The sequence below is a fragment of the Heptranchias perlo genome, chromosome 11 (assembly GCF_035084215.1).
Source record: "Heptranchias perlo isolate sHepPer1 chromosome 11, sHepPer1.hap1, whole genome shotgun sequence".
Classification (NCBI taxonomy): Eukaryota; Metazoa; Chordata; class Chondrichthyes; order Hexanchiformes; family Hexanchidae; genus Heptranchias; species Heptranchias perlo.
The window spans coordinates 70778884-70795153 of NC_090335.1; the positions used below are offsets into that span (position 1 = coordinate 70778884).

A 16270-nucleotide genomic window follows, 5' to 3' on the forward strand; every position below is an offset into this window, starting at 1 on the left:
TATAACATCCCTGCGCCATCTTGGGTGATATCAGAACAGACCAGAAGTCAAGCCTGGGATTTTATGATCTGTATGGCTCGGTACATAGAATGCACATCTCTGATTTTAATCGCTCCACCATTGGTGGCCATGCCTTAAGCTCTAGAATTCCCTCCCTAAACCTCTCTATCTCTCTCTCCTTCTTTAAGATGCTCCCTAAAACCTACCTCTTTGACCAAGCTGTTTGTCACCTGTCATAAGGAGATATCCTTATGTGGCTTGATGTCAAATTTTGTTTGATAATCGCTCCTGTGAAGCGCCTTGGGACGTTTTACTACATTAAATTCACTATATAAATTCAAGTTGTTGTTGTACCATACCAGGCAGTACCTGTATTCATGTGGTTAGTGTTTTTACAATTCATTCTCGGGGTGTGGGCGTTGCTGGCAAGGCCATCATTTATTCCCCACTCTTAGTTCCCCTGAGCAGTTTGATACAACTGAGTGGCTTGCAAAGCTGTTGTAGAGGGCAATAGATGACGGGCAGTTTCCTTCCCTAAAGGACATTAGTGAACCAGTTGGATTTATGACAATCCGACAGCGTCATAGTCACTTTTACTGATACCAGTTTTTTTATTTACAGAATTTTTGAACTGAATTCAAATTCTTAAGTGCCATGGTGGGATTTGAACTCATGTTCTCTGGATTACTACTCGTCACAATTTGTTGACGAATTTCCTGGATGTGATCCTGCATCTGCTGTTATGATACACAATTCAGTGAATTAGTCATTAAAGCATCAAAACTGGTCCAAAACTTTTAGACCTTGACAAATCTGTTCCTGAGTATTAGTCTCATGGGGTAGTGGTGTCGCGTCACACAGTCATTCCAGTCACTGGCTTTGAAGAGCTAGAATCTGGTCATCTATTGCCACCTGGTGGACAATGAACATAAGGCTACTATAAACTATTATTTAACCTCTAATTGCAGCCACGTTGAATAATGGATACCCAGGAGTGAGTTATAGGGTAGAATGCAATCGAGGGATTCAGGTGGTTTATATATAGAATAATAAATACCTGGGAGTGAGTTACAGGCTGGAATATAATCGGAGGGTTCAGATGGTTTATGTATAGAATAACGGATACCTGGGAGTGAGTTACAGGCTGGAATCTAATAATGGGGTTATTGGTTTAATAAACATACAAGAAAAACATGACTAAGTGGTGATTTAAAATAAAATGTTGAATGGGTTTGTTGGACCCCACATGTTGCTCCATAATAACATGTCCACTAAGCGAGCATCAGCGGGCTCTAGAACTTGCTCATACGTTGCAATGGAGTTATGACGTTGCCTGCGGAGTGCTAGTTAAAGCATTGACAGAGGACTGGCAACAGGTTGTCGTACATCGTAGGGTCAGGTGGGAGAAGGGAGACCGGGAAGAAAATAGATGTTTTCTCCCCTCACATGTAACAAATGTTCAAATGGCGCCATCTCCTGGTAAAATTTATACATTGACTAAGGTTCAATACATACACAAAGGAGTTTGGCTGCATTGCAAATGTCATGTGCAATGATATTTCAACAGGACCAATATCACAGTTAATAAGGAATTATTCATCACCTATAATGCAGAAGATACACTATAGTTCTGTGATAATTGGTACAAATCGCAAGACTGAAGTTTGTAGCACACAATGCAATCGCTGCCATTTATTGTTGGAGGTTTCTTCCGTTTCTTTTCCCCTTCCCCATAATTATTGATACATTTTAAACAATGCAAAAAATATATATATGATTCATAGGAAGTTCAAAAATACAGATGAACAGGAATACATTTAAATCACAAAAATGAGCTGAGAAACAGAGGAAAACTTGGAACTACAGAAAAAAAAGACTTGGATATATATAGCACCTTATCACATGTCTCAGAAGTGTCTAAAGGGCTGCACATGCAACAAATTACTTGTGAAAGTGCAATGATTGTTGTTATGTAGGCAAACATGGCAACTATTTTGTGCACAACAAGCTCCCAAAAATAGAAATGTGATAAATGACCAGCTTATCTGTTTTTGATGGTAATGGTCAAAGTCAGAGAAACAGACCAGACCAAATCAATTTCTTGTCAGCTCCCCAAGGCCGGAGGAAACGGCACTGCTGCAGGAACAGGAGTGGTCAAAAGGAGTTACATAGAAATTACAATACGGAAACAGGCTGTTTGGCCCATCCAGTCCATGTTGGTGTTTATCCTCCTCATGAGCAATAGTCCTAATCCCATGTTTCTGCCCTGTTCTTATATCTCTTTATTCCCCCACTTTCAACTACCTATCTAACCAATTCTGAAACATTGCCATGGTCTCTGCCAGAAGGATCACCACGGCCGCAAGATGCATAGACGTAAGGGTCAGCCAAGGAAAGACGAACGATTGTGAGAAACTAGAATGAAATGGAAAAAGAGGGAGATAATCTCCACAATTACTTTCTGCAGTTGTGTATAATACATTGAGCAACAACAATAATAAATGGTCAGCACATATAGAAGCGTATTTTAAGGCAGTAATACATCGAGGTCTGTGACATCATCTGGACCATATTAATGAGTTTCTGCCACATAATTATGCTGCAATGCCCTGTGTCTGTTAAAAGTTACCTCTGGCACTGAGCTGAAGATCAGTTGCAGTTCCTGGTGAGAAGGAATCACAGTGGGACTCCACTTCTATTAATTGATATTAAAGGTGCAACTTTCTCGTTTTCTTTTAACTTTTGCCCCCATTCTGTGCACCACCTGTGAGTAAGCAGGCAAGAGGCTAGTCGTGCAACCAGACCCTCCGCACACAACCACTGGGGTGGGGGTGGGGGGGTGGGGGTAGGGACTGTAATTCTTGCCTTCACTAATTTGAGAGAAAAGGGTAGCAGTGGGTAAAAAAAGTGTTTCACCACTTTAAGTTCACATTTTTAGTGATGACTGGAATTTCACACCCAAAGAGGTGTGTAAGATGAGCACTAGGGGAGGGAGAAAAATCCCTCTGTTTTCAATTTCTCCCTACTGCCCCCATGACAAAACACCTGGCATCTACCTAGTGCCTTGCAACAGTAAATGTGAGGGAAACTCAGCACAATGTGAGGAATCATAGGCATGAACTCAGTTCCACCATTCCGTGGCACTTTATCCTGATATGCTATACTGAGCATCTCTTGTGATTCCTTATTTTTTTAAAAAAAGCTTTTTTTGAAGTTAAATTTTGAGCTTGTCAAGGTGATGGTTGTCAGTGCTGGACATTAAAAGAATATTTTCCAATTTCAGGCCTTATTCGGAGTTAAGGTATGGAATGGTTAGATGTGCCTCAATCACAGTCACAGAAGAGCGCCATCTAATGCATCAATGTGACATTTTCTTCCTTTTCCCACACCAGCCGTCCTGCTGTCTTTGAGAGAGATTGAGAATTTAAAGAAATTTATAGATCCCAAGTAATCTTCAACAAACAAAATGTATCATAGATAAGCAAAATGTAATCATTTATTGTAAGCACCTAGAAGAAAAATGCTGAAATGCCCTGAAGATTGTAAATTAAGCATCTTCAAGGTTCTGCCTGTTTCTGCCTCCAGTTCACATCTGTATATTAGGTAAATATAGGCTCTAAGTGAGAACTCTGACTTTCAAATGATAGATGAAAGCAGTTGTCAGATCTAACCTGTTTGCTTACACTGGAATCATCAAAGGCTCTGAGTTTCTGTTTATTGACCTATAACTGTTCTATTGCACTCCATCCAAACACCACAGGTTGGCTAAAAAAATGACACAGGTTGATAAGAGTTAAGGAATATAGTACAAGTGGGGATGAATATGTGGTTAAGAGTCGCCATCTGCTGTCGGTTTTGTTCCATTGCAAGTTTTCAGTAAAGTTAGCTGCACAATTAAGTTTAACAAAGAGCACTGGAAAAAATAACATTGAAAACGTGCGCATCTGTCTTCTTCCATATTATAACGTCTACAGATGCACACGTTGAATGGGCGTAAAAGTTAACCTGGAAGAATTTTAAACTTGTATATTTGGAATTAATGTTTCTTTTTATTTTCAGTATTTTACCTATCTTTTTAGTGCAGTTCCCTGATTAATACTGTACTATAGTGGATCCTTTTATAGCCAGTACTTAAAATGGGAAAATGATTAACTAACTTGTAGTGCCGAGGCAGGGGGATCATTAATCCAAAACTGAACAAACTGTGATTTGTTTCATTGCAATATGCCTGTTGTTATTGAAAATGCTACTGATGTAAAAGCTGGAGTTGAGGTGAAAGATCAGTCAAGATCTTATTGAATGGCGGCGCAGGCTTGAGGGGCCGTATGGCCTACTCCTGTTCCTAATTCCGAATTCTTATGTTCTTACGTTCTTAAAAGCTGAGGTGTGGGCTGATGTACGTAGCAGCATGAACACAATCGCTTTACAAGTTGAGGTCCCGTTGCAAGTTCGAGGGAGAGAGGTTGCTGGGCTGTTGATAGAATTACATAGAATTGTACAGCACAGAAACGGGCCATTCGGCCCAACAGGTCTATGCTGGGGCAATAAAGTGAAATGCACTCGAAATCGAAAGTGGCATCAATTCCCAGAATCACCTGAAGCACACACTGTTAGTAGAATATGGTATCTGATAAAGGTTAGACACAAAGTGGTACCGAGATGGAGTCCAGCCAAGACAACCGTGGCTTTATCGTATCCACCCCAATATTGTGTAATAAATGAACTGGACATCAGTATTGGGATTCTTAACAAAAGGCCCTTTTTTATTTCATTTTGATGTTTTTTAATTACAAAGAGTTAATCAACTCGTTAAAATCATTTTTAGGAAAGGAAGGTTCCATAGAATGAATCTTTCAAAAACAAATCTTGTCTATTTAAGGTTGGTTTCCGTTCGGATATTTAATTGCTTTTGTTTTTAATTCAGTAATACACTGTTACATTGATTCGGGCCGCACAGTCAACCCGGCTCGCGAAACTTTTTTTTTAAGGTGGAGAAGAAAGGAGACACTGATTTAACAGCGAATGTCGCTCCAGCCATTTAAAATCGAGCCTTGGCTTCTGTGTTCAGAAAAATACCTTCTTAAAGTTACAAAATAGAAAAGTAAACGTATAATATCTGCCTAAGGGCACTTCTTCTGCTTATTTAAGCGGCCGATTGTAGGTGTTTCATAAAATATTGGGCCTGGAAAGTTGCGTTTTACTATGTTTCTAAACAAGTCTTCTTCTTCATTTGACTTTTTAACGAAAAAAGTAAAATGTATTATTACAACTTTTTAAATAATGATATGATTTTTTTGTCTACTTTATCGGCCGTGTCCACCTTAAAAGGCCGGTCGCTTTGGATCCACCCAAACTCAGAACTGAACTTGTTTTAAAAAAAAAGTTTTTGAAGAGCTTTCTTTTTGATTCAATGTGAAAATTGTTTCTAAACGGTTAATGCCCATTACGTACGTTCCGTTGGAGGAGGAAAGAGAGAAAATGTCAGATGGTTTGAAACGGGATAATTAAAATAAAATTTGAAATTAACGATAGATTTTTTTTCGGAGTCACATTGAGTTAAATGGAAACTGAAATATATATAATCTGTATAAAGGAGAGACAGAGATCCCTGGTATTCCCGTTGAGTTTACCCAGAATTTCAGCTGAGGAGTATCGGATTGGCAATAATTTGGAACTTAGATGCAAGTTTTAATGAAGGAAGAAACTGTAAGAAATGAGAGATTTACTGCGAATGTGGCATTTATATCTGTGATACTTTGTGTTTCGCAGAACTGGTCACATAAGCGGCAACGGGGCTACCTGGGGGCGGGGGGGGGGGAGGTGCAAAAGAAAATTGAGAATTGCTTGTTCAGTAAACTTTCCCCACCCAAATCCCCAGGGGCATCGAGAGCCCTTTTCCTGGCCTGGTGAACGCACCGGGCTCGGGGCCAGCTGGACTGATCCAATCCTCAGTTACGCACCGAGCTGGGATAGGCTGCAGAGTCTTTCATCAGGGAAAGGAAGGGGCCAGGGTGAGGGGCTGCCAGCGAGTGAGGCGAGCTGGCGGGGTGTATAAAAGGAGCGGTAGGAGTGCGGAGTACAGCACAAACCAAAGAAGCGTTAGGAGGGGGGGGGAAAGAGCAGCACTTGGAAAGGAAAAAAAATAATCCAGCAGCAAACTCCACAAGGGAGGGGAAAAAACTTATCTACTGCTGCAAAAAAAGAGGCAAAGCAGAGATTGGAACTGTGATCCCTCCGACTGACTTTTTAAAATATTTATTTCAAATCCAATCGTTGGAAAAAGTTGCATTAAAATTTTATTGTTTTTTAATGCATTAAATTCTAAAAGTGCCCGGAAGTTTTGCAATTGACTTGCGGCTGCTGGAACTCTCCTGCTCGGTTAAACTCGTCAGGATTTCTCGGCGATCCCATCTGAAGATGAATGCGGTGGTCAGGCTGGTTTTGCTGCCGCTTTTAGCCGTCCTCTCCCCCGGGCAGGCTCTGGGCAGTCGCCCCGAGGAGAGTCTGGTCTACCCGGTGCGGCTGGATGAAAAGTTGGAGGAGGTGAAGGAAGGAGCCGGGAGTTTCCGGGAAAGGAGCGCCCCGGAGAAGTGGCAGGAGCTGGGACAGAAAACCTTCTACCGGCTTCAAGCCTTCGGGCAGCGGTTCATCTTGGAGCTTGAGCCCGATCCAAGCTTCCTGGCCCCGACTGTCACCTTGCAACGACTGGGACAACCCAAGCCTGGCAAAGCCGAGAAGGAAGAGGAGGACCCCGACCTGCGCCAGTGTTTCTATGCCGGCACGGTCAACTCCCTGCCCGGCACCTTGGCAGCCGTCAGTCTCTGCGGTGGGATCCAGGGCGCTTTCGTGATCGGAGGAAACGAGTATCACATTCAGCCGAGCAATCAGACAGGGCCGGGGGAAATCCAGCCCCACTTGATCAGAAGGACAAGACTGAGATCATCAGCAAGCTCTGGCGGCACCAAGTGCGGGGTAAGCACCGCCCCGGGGTTCAATTCACACATTTTCTGCTTAACATCATTTAGATTCTCGTTAGAGTTGTTCTCCAGTTTCTGCCCTCTCTATAACGTCCCTTAAAGGTCACTCTTTTTGCAGCTCGAAATCAATTCAATTTCATTTTTTAAAATTCACTTTTTTGTGTTAGTTTTATTGAATATTTTTTTCTTGACTACAAGAAAGTGTCTGGCTGCAGTGTGAGGTGCCGGATCTGCTAAAAAGATTGCATTCTTTTAGTGCTAGATTCCTTCAGGCTGCAGATGTCAGACAGCCAGCAGTCGAGCAGAGCTCCCCGTACAGAAGTCTCGCTGCAAGGGGCTCCGATGAGCTGGCAGCTCCTGTTGCAGGGCTGCCTTCTATGTTTGATACGGAACCTTGAGGTTCTAACTGATTTTAAATAAACGTCTTATTTCACTTTTTTTAATGTGTGTCTAGGTAAGTGATCAGGATACACCCCAGAGCACCGAGGGCACCCAAACCCAGCAGCCTGGAGCAGAGGGAGAGTCCACTCCATCAGCAGCCTTTGGGCACCGAAGAGCCAAGAGGTTCGTCTCATCCCCTCGTTACGTGGAGACCTTGTTGGTGGCAGACCAGTCCATGGCAGAATTCCACGGCAGCGGACTCAAACACTATCTCCTGACCTTAATGTCGGTGGCTGCCAAATTGTACAAGCACCCAAGTATCAAGAACTCCGTCAGCCTGGTGGTGGTGAAGATCCTGGTTGTCTACGAGAAGGAGAAGGGACCCGACGTGTCCTCCAATGCTGCCCTGACCTTGAGGAACTTCTGTACTTGGCAGAGGCAGCACAACCCAGTCAGTGACCGTAATCCAGAGCACTATGACACTGCTATACTCTTCACCAGAATGGTAAGCCAGGGCTTCTGTCCAAACCGGTCTATTAGTATGCACATCCAATCTGTTTAATGTGCATGCAGAGGCCTTTCACAAAGCATCTTTTGAGAATCACATGATTTTTTTTTAAGTTCTTGGTAAAGAAGGATGCCAGCATTTATAGTTAACCTTTCTTTTCCTATGAATTTTCTAAATGCTGCCCTTGTCTATTTTAAGGATCTGTGTGGAGCCCAGACTTGTGATACCCTTGGGATGGCTGATGTTGGGACAATTTGTGATCCCAACCGAAGCTGCTCGGTCATCGAGGACGATGGTCTACAAGCCTCCTTCACTGCAGCTCATGAGTTGGGTAAGTGTTTCCCCCCCCCCCCCACAATGATGAATGATTATAGTCATTTTTTTGAAATCTACATCCATTTTCACTTGCTACAGATGGAGTTCCTCCTGCAGTTAGTGTTCATTTTGTAATTCCTGCTTAGCTCATTACCTGTACTCTCCGAGGGTAGTGGGGAGGCATATTTTTAATCAATCAGTTGTGTTAAATATTAACTGTGTTAACTTTTAGTAACCACATGGCATAAATTTAGTTTATTGATTGGGGAGAAATTTGGACAGATTATTAGTTCATGACTAAATATATTCTACAGAACATCTGGGATGGGGGCACGTTCACAGTATTGTCTGAGGCACGTCTGATGTTAGGACAGGTGCAAGGGGGTGCACGTGGCATTGGAATGTGGCATAGTTTGGCATCAGTACAAGTGTAACTTCAAGCGCTTGCATCATCTGAGACATGAGTGATTTTTTTTCCTCCTCTTAGGCCATGTGTTTAACATGCCCCACGATGACGCAAGGCAGTGTCTCCATACCATTGGTCTAACTAGGAATTCCCACATGATGGCATCAACGCTCTCCAACTTGGATAGGAACCAGCCTTGGTCTGCCTGCAGTGCTTACATGATCACTTCCTTCCTGGATAATGGGCATGGTAAGAACCACACCCCCGCCCCAAATAAAGTTTATGTTTCTGGGAAATTTCAATTTAAAAAATCATTTTGAATGTGCAGGGTTAGCAACTGATTTGATTAAACATACACCAACTATTACAGACAGATATATTTATTAATAAATATGCAATAATAAATTAAATTTTGCATGAAAAGGCACATTGTCTTTCTTTTTAATGCGGGACTAAGTACAAATTGTAGTGCACTTTAACCATTATAAGCACCATTTTTTTCAATGTTTCTTCCCTTTCTAGACCAAGGGACCCAGTAATATCTATAATTATATAAATTAATATTTTTTCTTAATTTTAATCTAATATTAGCAGGGTTTTTCCATTTTATTTTGAAAGCTCAATTTTTGGCAAGTATGCCAATGAACCAATAAGATTTTATGTTGTGCTGTTGTATATTGTGCTGTTGTTATCACAAGGTTACAATCAATTCCCATCTCTGTTTTCAGGAGAGTGTCTGCTGGACAAGCCCCAGAAGCCGCTACAGCTTCCCAGTGAATTGCCAGGAAGCACCTACAATGCAGACCGCCAGTGCCAGTTCACCTTTGGGGAAGAATCAAGGCTTTGTCCCGATGCTGGCAACACTTGCTCGTTACTGTGGTGCACTGGAATGTCCGGTGGGATGCTCATCTGCCAAACCAAGCACTTCCCCTGGGCCGATGGTACCAGCTGCGGGGAGGGAAAATGGTGCATGGAGGGCAAGTGTGTCAACCAGACAAGCATGAAGGATTATAATGTAAGTATTGCATTGACATATTTTGCTTTGGTTACTCCCAAGTTTCACACTTGATCTTGATTGCTTTATTTACTCTTCCAATGAATTAGTGTCTGTCTTCTGTGACGCTGCATGCTAAAATGCCCTGAAATGAAGGGACAACTAGGTGGGACAGGGGGTTAGCAGACAGCCATTTCACTTTTAAGACCCGGGTTTAAATATGGCCTGAATGATAATGGGTGAAAATTTTCTCTCAAGCTCTCTTATTGTTGCTCAATCAGCATTTGAGATTTCTAATGCTCTCGTCCTAACTGAAATTAGGTTAGGTTATCCCTGATGTGATGATAAGTTCTCAGAGGGCTGATGGTGCCTGAGAAACTGCATTTCAAAATGATCCCCCTCAGGACAAGAGAGGAGGACAGATTAGGAAAGGGGGAATAAATAATGGGAGAAAAATCATTGCAATGACTGCTTGGAGAGAACCATTGTATATTTAACTGTGATGTTACCGATTTTATTTTATTTTTCTCTAAATTATCTTTACAGACTCCAGTGCATGGGAGCTGGGGCCCATGGGGATCCTGGGGTGAGTGTTCAAGGACATGCGGTGGAGGAGTACAGTACTCGTTTAGGCACTGCAACAATCCAGTCCCAAGAAACGGTGGGAAGTACTGCGAAGGAAAGCGGGTGCAGTACAAATCATGCAACACCATGGAGTGCCCAGATAACAATGGTGAGTTCTGTAAAATAAATTGTTTTCTTTACTGCAGTCAGTAGTTTCAGTTCAGAGGGATTTAATCCTTTTCCAACGGTACTGACAATTAGGATTTGAGAAATTGAATATTTCTTTATAAGTCCTTGTTTTGACTTTCAATCAGTTCAATGTATTTGATCTTTAGTTTGTTTGTTTCTGTTAAATACAGGCAAAACATTCCGTGAAGAGCAATGCGAGGTGCACAATGACTTCTCGAAGTCCACCGCCTTTGGAGGTATGCCCGCAGTCGAATGGATCCCAAAATATGCTGGAGTCTCTCCTAAGGATCGATGCAAGCTCATTTGCCGGGCAAAAGGCACAGGCTACTACTTCGTGCTTCAACCCAAGGTATGTTTTCCAATTGCTTGACAATTCCATTGGGCTTCTCCCCAGTAGATTTTTTTTGCCAGATCCGAAAAGAAAGGGGTAGTGGGATCATGGTTTGAGCTCTGATATTTATGGAGGAGGGGAGTAAGACTTATCACCATTACAACAGTCAAGAGTTCAAGAAATCTTAAATTAAAAGTATTGCAAACATATGAGCCAGGGCTTTTCCGCTTCTGCGCTTGCCAGCCTGCAAATTCTGCCCAATCATTTTAATGGGTAGAAAATTGCCAGCTAGTGAGCACTGGGGCAGAAAACCTACCCATGGACTATTTTACTCTGCCAGAACTACTATTTACTTATCCCTTTTTTAAAACTTTCAATAATTTGATACATTATAGATTTCTCAAAAAAACATGAAATCCGCATTGGTAAAAACACGAGAAAGAAAAATTTAGTCAAGCCCAAGAGAATTAATATTTTATCAAAATAATTCTGATATAGGCTGTGAGTAATCACCTCAACCCGGTTTCTGTTTGGTGCTCTATTTTTCTGTGGTGCTTATTTAACACTGGGATACTTTTTTCCAGAATTAGTAATAAGTATATTCCTTTTCCTCACAGGTTGCCGACGGCACCCAGTGTAGCCCAGACTCCACTTCTGTCTGTGTTCAAGGACAGTGTGTCAAGGCTGGTTGCGATAGAGTCATCGGTTCCAACAAGAAGTTTGACAAGTGCGGTGTGTGCGGAGGCAAGGGCTCGACTTGCAAGAAAATTGTCGGTTCACTTGACCGTTCAAAGTGAGTAGAAGCTCCTTGCTTATGCTGAAATTGATTAAATGCAAAACATCCAGCTAAGTTTACAGTTTCACCATAAGTCCTAATGTTTAAACTGTTGGGCTCGATGTCAGTAAACAATTTGAATGCCACTTTAAATTTTCACTTTCAAGCTGCACTGGTTTCATGATTTCAGAAATCTATTCCATTCAAAGCAGTAACTCTGGCTGCAGAGCATTAAACTGTTGTTCAAACAGTTCAGTAACTCTAGCAGCAGAGCATTAAGACCCCTGTTGAAACTGTCTGTTAGTGCTATGGTTGGACTGCCTTTCAGAATATGACGATACAAAGCTAGTTGGGAAAGTAAGCTTTGAGGAGGACGCAAAGAGTCTGCAAAGGGATAAAGACAGGTTAAGTGAGCAGGCGAGAAGGTGGCAGATGGAGTATAATGTGGGGAAATATGAAATTATCCACTTTGATAGGAAGAATAGAAAAGCAGAATATTTTTTAAAAGGTGAGAGACTAAGAAATGTTGGTAGTCAGAGGAATTTGGGTGTCCTTGTACTTGAATCAAAGAAAGTTAACATGCAGGTACAGCAAGCAATTAGGAAGGCATATGGTATGTTAGCCTTTATTGCAAGGGAGTTGGAGTATTAGAGTAAGGAAGCCTTGCTGCAAATATATAGGGCTCTGGTGAGACCACACCTGGAGTACTGAGTACAGTTTTGGTCTCCTTACCTAAGGAAGGATATACTTGCCTTAGTGGGGGTGCAACAAAGGCTCACTAGATTGATTCCTGGGATGAGAGGGTTGTCCTATGAGGAGCGATTGAGTAGAATGGGCCTATATTTTCTGGAGTTTAGAAGAATGAGAGGTGATCTCATTGAAACCTATAAAATTCTTAGAGAGCTTGACAAGGTAGATGCTGAGAGGCTGTTTCCCCTGGCTGGAATGTCTAGAACTAGGGATCATAGTCTCAAGATAAGGGGCTGGCCATTTAGGAACGAGATGGGGAAAAATTTCTTCACTCAGAGGGTGGTGAATATTTGGAATTCTCTACCCCAGAGGGCTGTGGATGCTCAGTCGTTGAGTACATTTAAGACTGAGATCGATAGCTTTTTGGACATTATGGGACATGGGGACAGGGCGGAAAAGTGAAGCTGAGGTAGTAGATCAGCCATGATCTTATTGAATGGCGGAGCAGGCTTAAGGGACCGTATGGCCTACTCCTGCTCCTGTTTCTTATGTTCTTATGAAAGCCGTCATATTAATGTGACTTTTTTCTTTCGATCTGTTTCTGTAGACCTGGATACCAGGAGGTTGTCACCATTCCAGCTGGGACGACCAACATTGACATAAAACAACGCAGTCTGCGTGGTGCAAGACATGATGGGAACTATCTGGCATTGAAGAAAGTTGATGGCACATACCTCCTCAACGGAGAGTACACTTTGTCAACAATGGAACAAGACATTTCATATCAAGGCACAATTTTGAGATACACTGGCTCCTCAGTGTCGCTGGAAAGAATTCGTAGCTTTGGTGCCCTCAAGGAGCCCCTGGTTGTTGAGGTACTCACAGTGGGAGATTCATTGCGCCCAAGAATCAAATTTACATTCTTTGTGAAGAGAAACTTACAGCATCACCCAACTAAACGCAACCCCAAAAAGGAGTCCTTCAATGCCATCAAGGAAACAGTGACCTCTGAGTGGGTTATTGGCGAATGGGGAGAGTGCTCCAAGTCATGCGGCCTGGGGTGGCAGCGCAGGTCAGTGGAATGCACAGACACCTATGGGAGGCCGGCCACTGATTGTGTGAAAGAACTGAAGCCTGATGACCTCCGATTGTGTGCGGACGTCCCCTGCCCACGGTGGCTGTTGGGAGAATGGTCCGCCTGCTCCAAGACATGCGGGAAGGGCTTTAGAAAAAGGTCATTGAAATGCATCATGCGTGATGGCCAGGTGCTGCCGCAGGAGAGCTGCAACATTTCAAAGAAACCAAAACATTTGATTGGCCTTTGCACCATACGGGCTTGTAGTTAAGGAACCAATATAAGCAAAAGACAATTCAGATATGTTTTTTATTCAACCTAAATGCACTGAAAGTAAGGGTGTCCCGATCCATTTGTCATGTGATAGTCATCTGACCCATTTTTCCTTTGACAATGAATGTTTGATTTAGTCATAACGGACCAGTAGGTGGATAATGTTTGGGGGAGGGGGAGCGGGGGGAATTGGGGAACACAATGCTAGCATTGTTTATTTCTCAAGTTAGTAGTCTTGTTAGTAACTAGAGATGGATTTTTAAATACCAGGATCTCTCACTGTTGACAGTGAAATCAGAGGTTTTTCTCTTTCTTTGATAAACTTGTAAGACCCTAATTCATGAGTGCCGCAGGCGAGCGTAGATGTGACCACCTTTTGTTACAAGTGAAAGAACACCCAGAGACTCGCTCTCCACGACGAGATATTCTCTTATTCTCTGAGATGAAACATTTCCTGGAAATCGCAGGGCACCTTTTGTTTGAGATTATTTCTAAAATATTCTGCTAGTTCACAAATAGTGTTATTGTGGGTTGAATCCTTACACCACTGGGTGTTGTAATTATTGTTCGATCCTCCATAGAATAATATCTAACATTGCCGTTGGTACTAAGAGGAAATAAAGTGGGTATCAGTCAATTGCTGTGCCACAGATTGGAAGCTGAAGATTATACCCTTCATCCTGTGCCCCAAATCGGGTGATTCTGCAATCTTGTGCTCCCAGGGAATGTGGGTCAGAGATATGGTGGCCCGAACCTTCCAACCCACTGTGCCTGTGAGCAAGACTCCCGAGAAATCCGTATGCTCAAGCTCAGTTTATTTCGCATATGCTGACTTATCTATGATTTTGCCAGCTATTGGCTTAAGTCCTTGCATGCAGCGAGGTTATGTAGCTGGCATTAGTTGGAACACTGAAAATCCAAAAGGTGGGCACAGAACCTTGGAAAGAGAGCTTAAAAAAAGAGATGAAAGCCAATATTGGTTCCATTCCCAGTCTGTGCTGAGTTAGTTGATCTCTGCTGGGACACCAGTAAGGGCTCTATATTTGCCATCACATCCTAGGCTGGGGGTGGGGAGATGGGGGAAATCAGCCGGGATTCCCACTCCTGATCACTATCCAGTGATTTGTGCTTCAAAGTGCATGGGTGTGAGGATAGGACCAGGTTCAGCTGTGATGCCCCTCAGTCAGAAGCCTGCCGAGACGTGCGAGCCTAGACAGAGAATGAAGAATGGCCACATGAGCAAGATAACGGAAAACCGTCCCCTAACAAGAGTCAGTGCCTTCAGGAAAAGAGGGGTGAAATTGGATTGGGGAGGGGGGAATTCTTGTTACAACATCCTTGCTTCAAGTATTGTCGGGTAACATCCCAAGCTCCTGGCACACAGCTTGGTACTGGTCGTTCTCTCAGCTTGTGGCCAAGGCAGTCCCCACCTACCTCAGTGATAAAGGGCAAGATTTATTTTATTAAAAAAGGAAATAAAACAGCTTAAACTATGCTATACACAGGCTGCTATTAATACAAAGCTACAGATTTGAAATCCGCAGAGTTACGTGAAGAATGTAAATATTAAACTAGCACCAAGGCCAACGAGGTGTACTTTATAAGTAAGAGTATTTAAATTTCTTCTGTGAAGGATTTACCATTTTTGTACAGATTTCAAATAAACTTATTTATTTTTGTAAAGCTTTGTATAATATAATCTTTAAGTTATCGCTTTTTTAAAAAAGGAACAAAGAACATTTAACAAGAATAGACTATTTATACAGTATAATGTGTCACTAGGAGGTAATAAAAGTGAGTGAATTCTCCATCCTTGTGTCTTGTCTTGTGTTTGCTGTGTTTGTCTGATGGAAGTGGCAAGTAAGGACTATAAAGTACTCCAATCTGATGAGAACAATGGTAGAACTACACTTGCTGGTTTTCAGTACTTTGGCCATTAGGTTAAAGATCCCATTGCACTATTTGAAGAGGAGTAGGGAGATCGCCCAGTGTCTTGGCCAGCATTCTTCTCTCAACCAAAAACAAATTAACTGGTCATTCATCTTCTCATTGCTATTTGTGGAATGTTGCTGATGCAAAATTGGTGCCATGTTTGCCTGCATAACTGTCACTGAACTTCAAAGTGATTAGTTGTATGAATTCTACTTCCCCATCAAGGACTGATCTTTCAATCACAGCACCTACCCCAGCACTTTGAAAATTTCTCCTGAAAACCACTTCACATCACTATATCTCCTTTAAAAACTTCCTTTAAAAATCTCTCTGTGCAGGGATTTCTTTATTTTTCCTGTCTTCTGCTTGGTGTCCCCCTCTGCCCCTTATAAAGTACTCTGAGACTGAAGCTAGTTGTTAATTGCATGCCCTTACCCCTTGACTTCCTTGAGTAAAAACTATCAATTTTTTTTAACTTCAACTGAGCTAAGGTAACAATCCAGAGAGTTTTATTTTTCTCTTAAAACTGTTGACCTGTACTTTCTTTTTCCATGGTGAAATCAGTTCCATTTTTGCCCATAAGCGTCCTCATTAAGAACCACCATGCCCTAGACAGATTGGTTAGACAGTGTAAAGTTTCCATTACTCTGCCCTAATGTGTCTTGATTCAAACCCTAGAAGATGACCCTCCATACCCTCAACTTCAGGAGAGGACGCCACCCCTACTGCATCAGTATATATTTTCATTTTGCATGAGAACTATCCTCTGATTGAGAATGTGTTGAGATGAGATTGGTTCAAACTCATTTCAGTTATGCTTATAGTCTATCCAATCTAATCTTGAATGTTGATATGGTTTC

The 16270-nt window shown here is 42.2% G+C and overlaps 1 protein-coding gene across 1 annotated transcript; it reads left to right on the plus strand.

Annotated features, from left to right (window-relative positions):
- The first annotated feature begins 6076 nt into the window (after positions 1-6076).
- Positions 6077-15161, plus strand: adamts1 (ADAM metallopeptidase with thrombospondin type 1 motif, 1). The gene is made up of 9 exons (XM_067993349.1): positions 6077-6972; positions 7432-7863; positions 8065-8197; positions 8669-8836; positions 9316-9602; positions 10128-10314; positions 10505-10683; positions 11283-11458; positions 12738-15161. Exons 1-9 carry the CDS (start codon positions 6418-6420, stop codon positions 13474-13476), a joined length of 2856 nt encoding a protein of 951 aa, XP_067849450.1. The 5' UTR covers positions 6077-6417; the 3' UTR covers positions 13477-15161.
- The last annotated feature ends 1109 nt before the right edge of the window (positions 15162-16270 follow it).

What these genes read in the sequence shown, in the direction of transcription:
- adamts1 (XM_067993349.1), top strand. Translation starts at nt 6,418, where the DNA reads ATGAATGCGGTGGTCAGGCTGGTTTTGCTGCCGCTTTTAGCCGTCCTC. An exon ending in CTTCCTGGATAATGGGCATG is followed by an intron (nt 8,837 to 9,315) that starts GTAAGAACCACA and finishes CTCTGTTTTCAG; the next exon opens with GAGAGTGTCTGCTGGACAAG. An exon ending in GGAGTGCCCAGATAACAATG is followed by an intron (nt 10,315 to 10,504) that starts GTGAGTTCTGTA and finishes TGTTAAATACAG; the next exon opens with GCAAAACATTCCGTGAAGAG.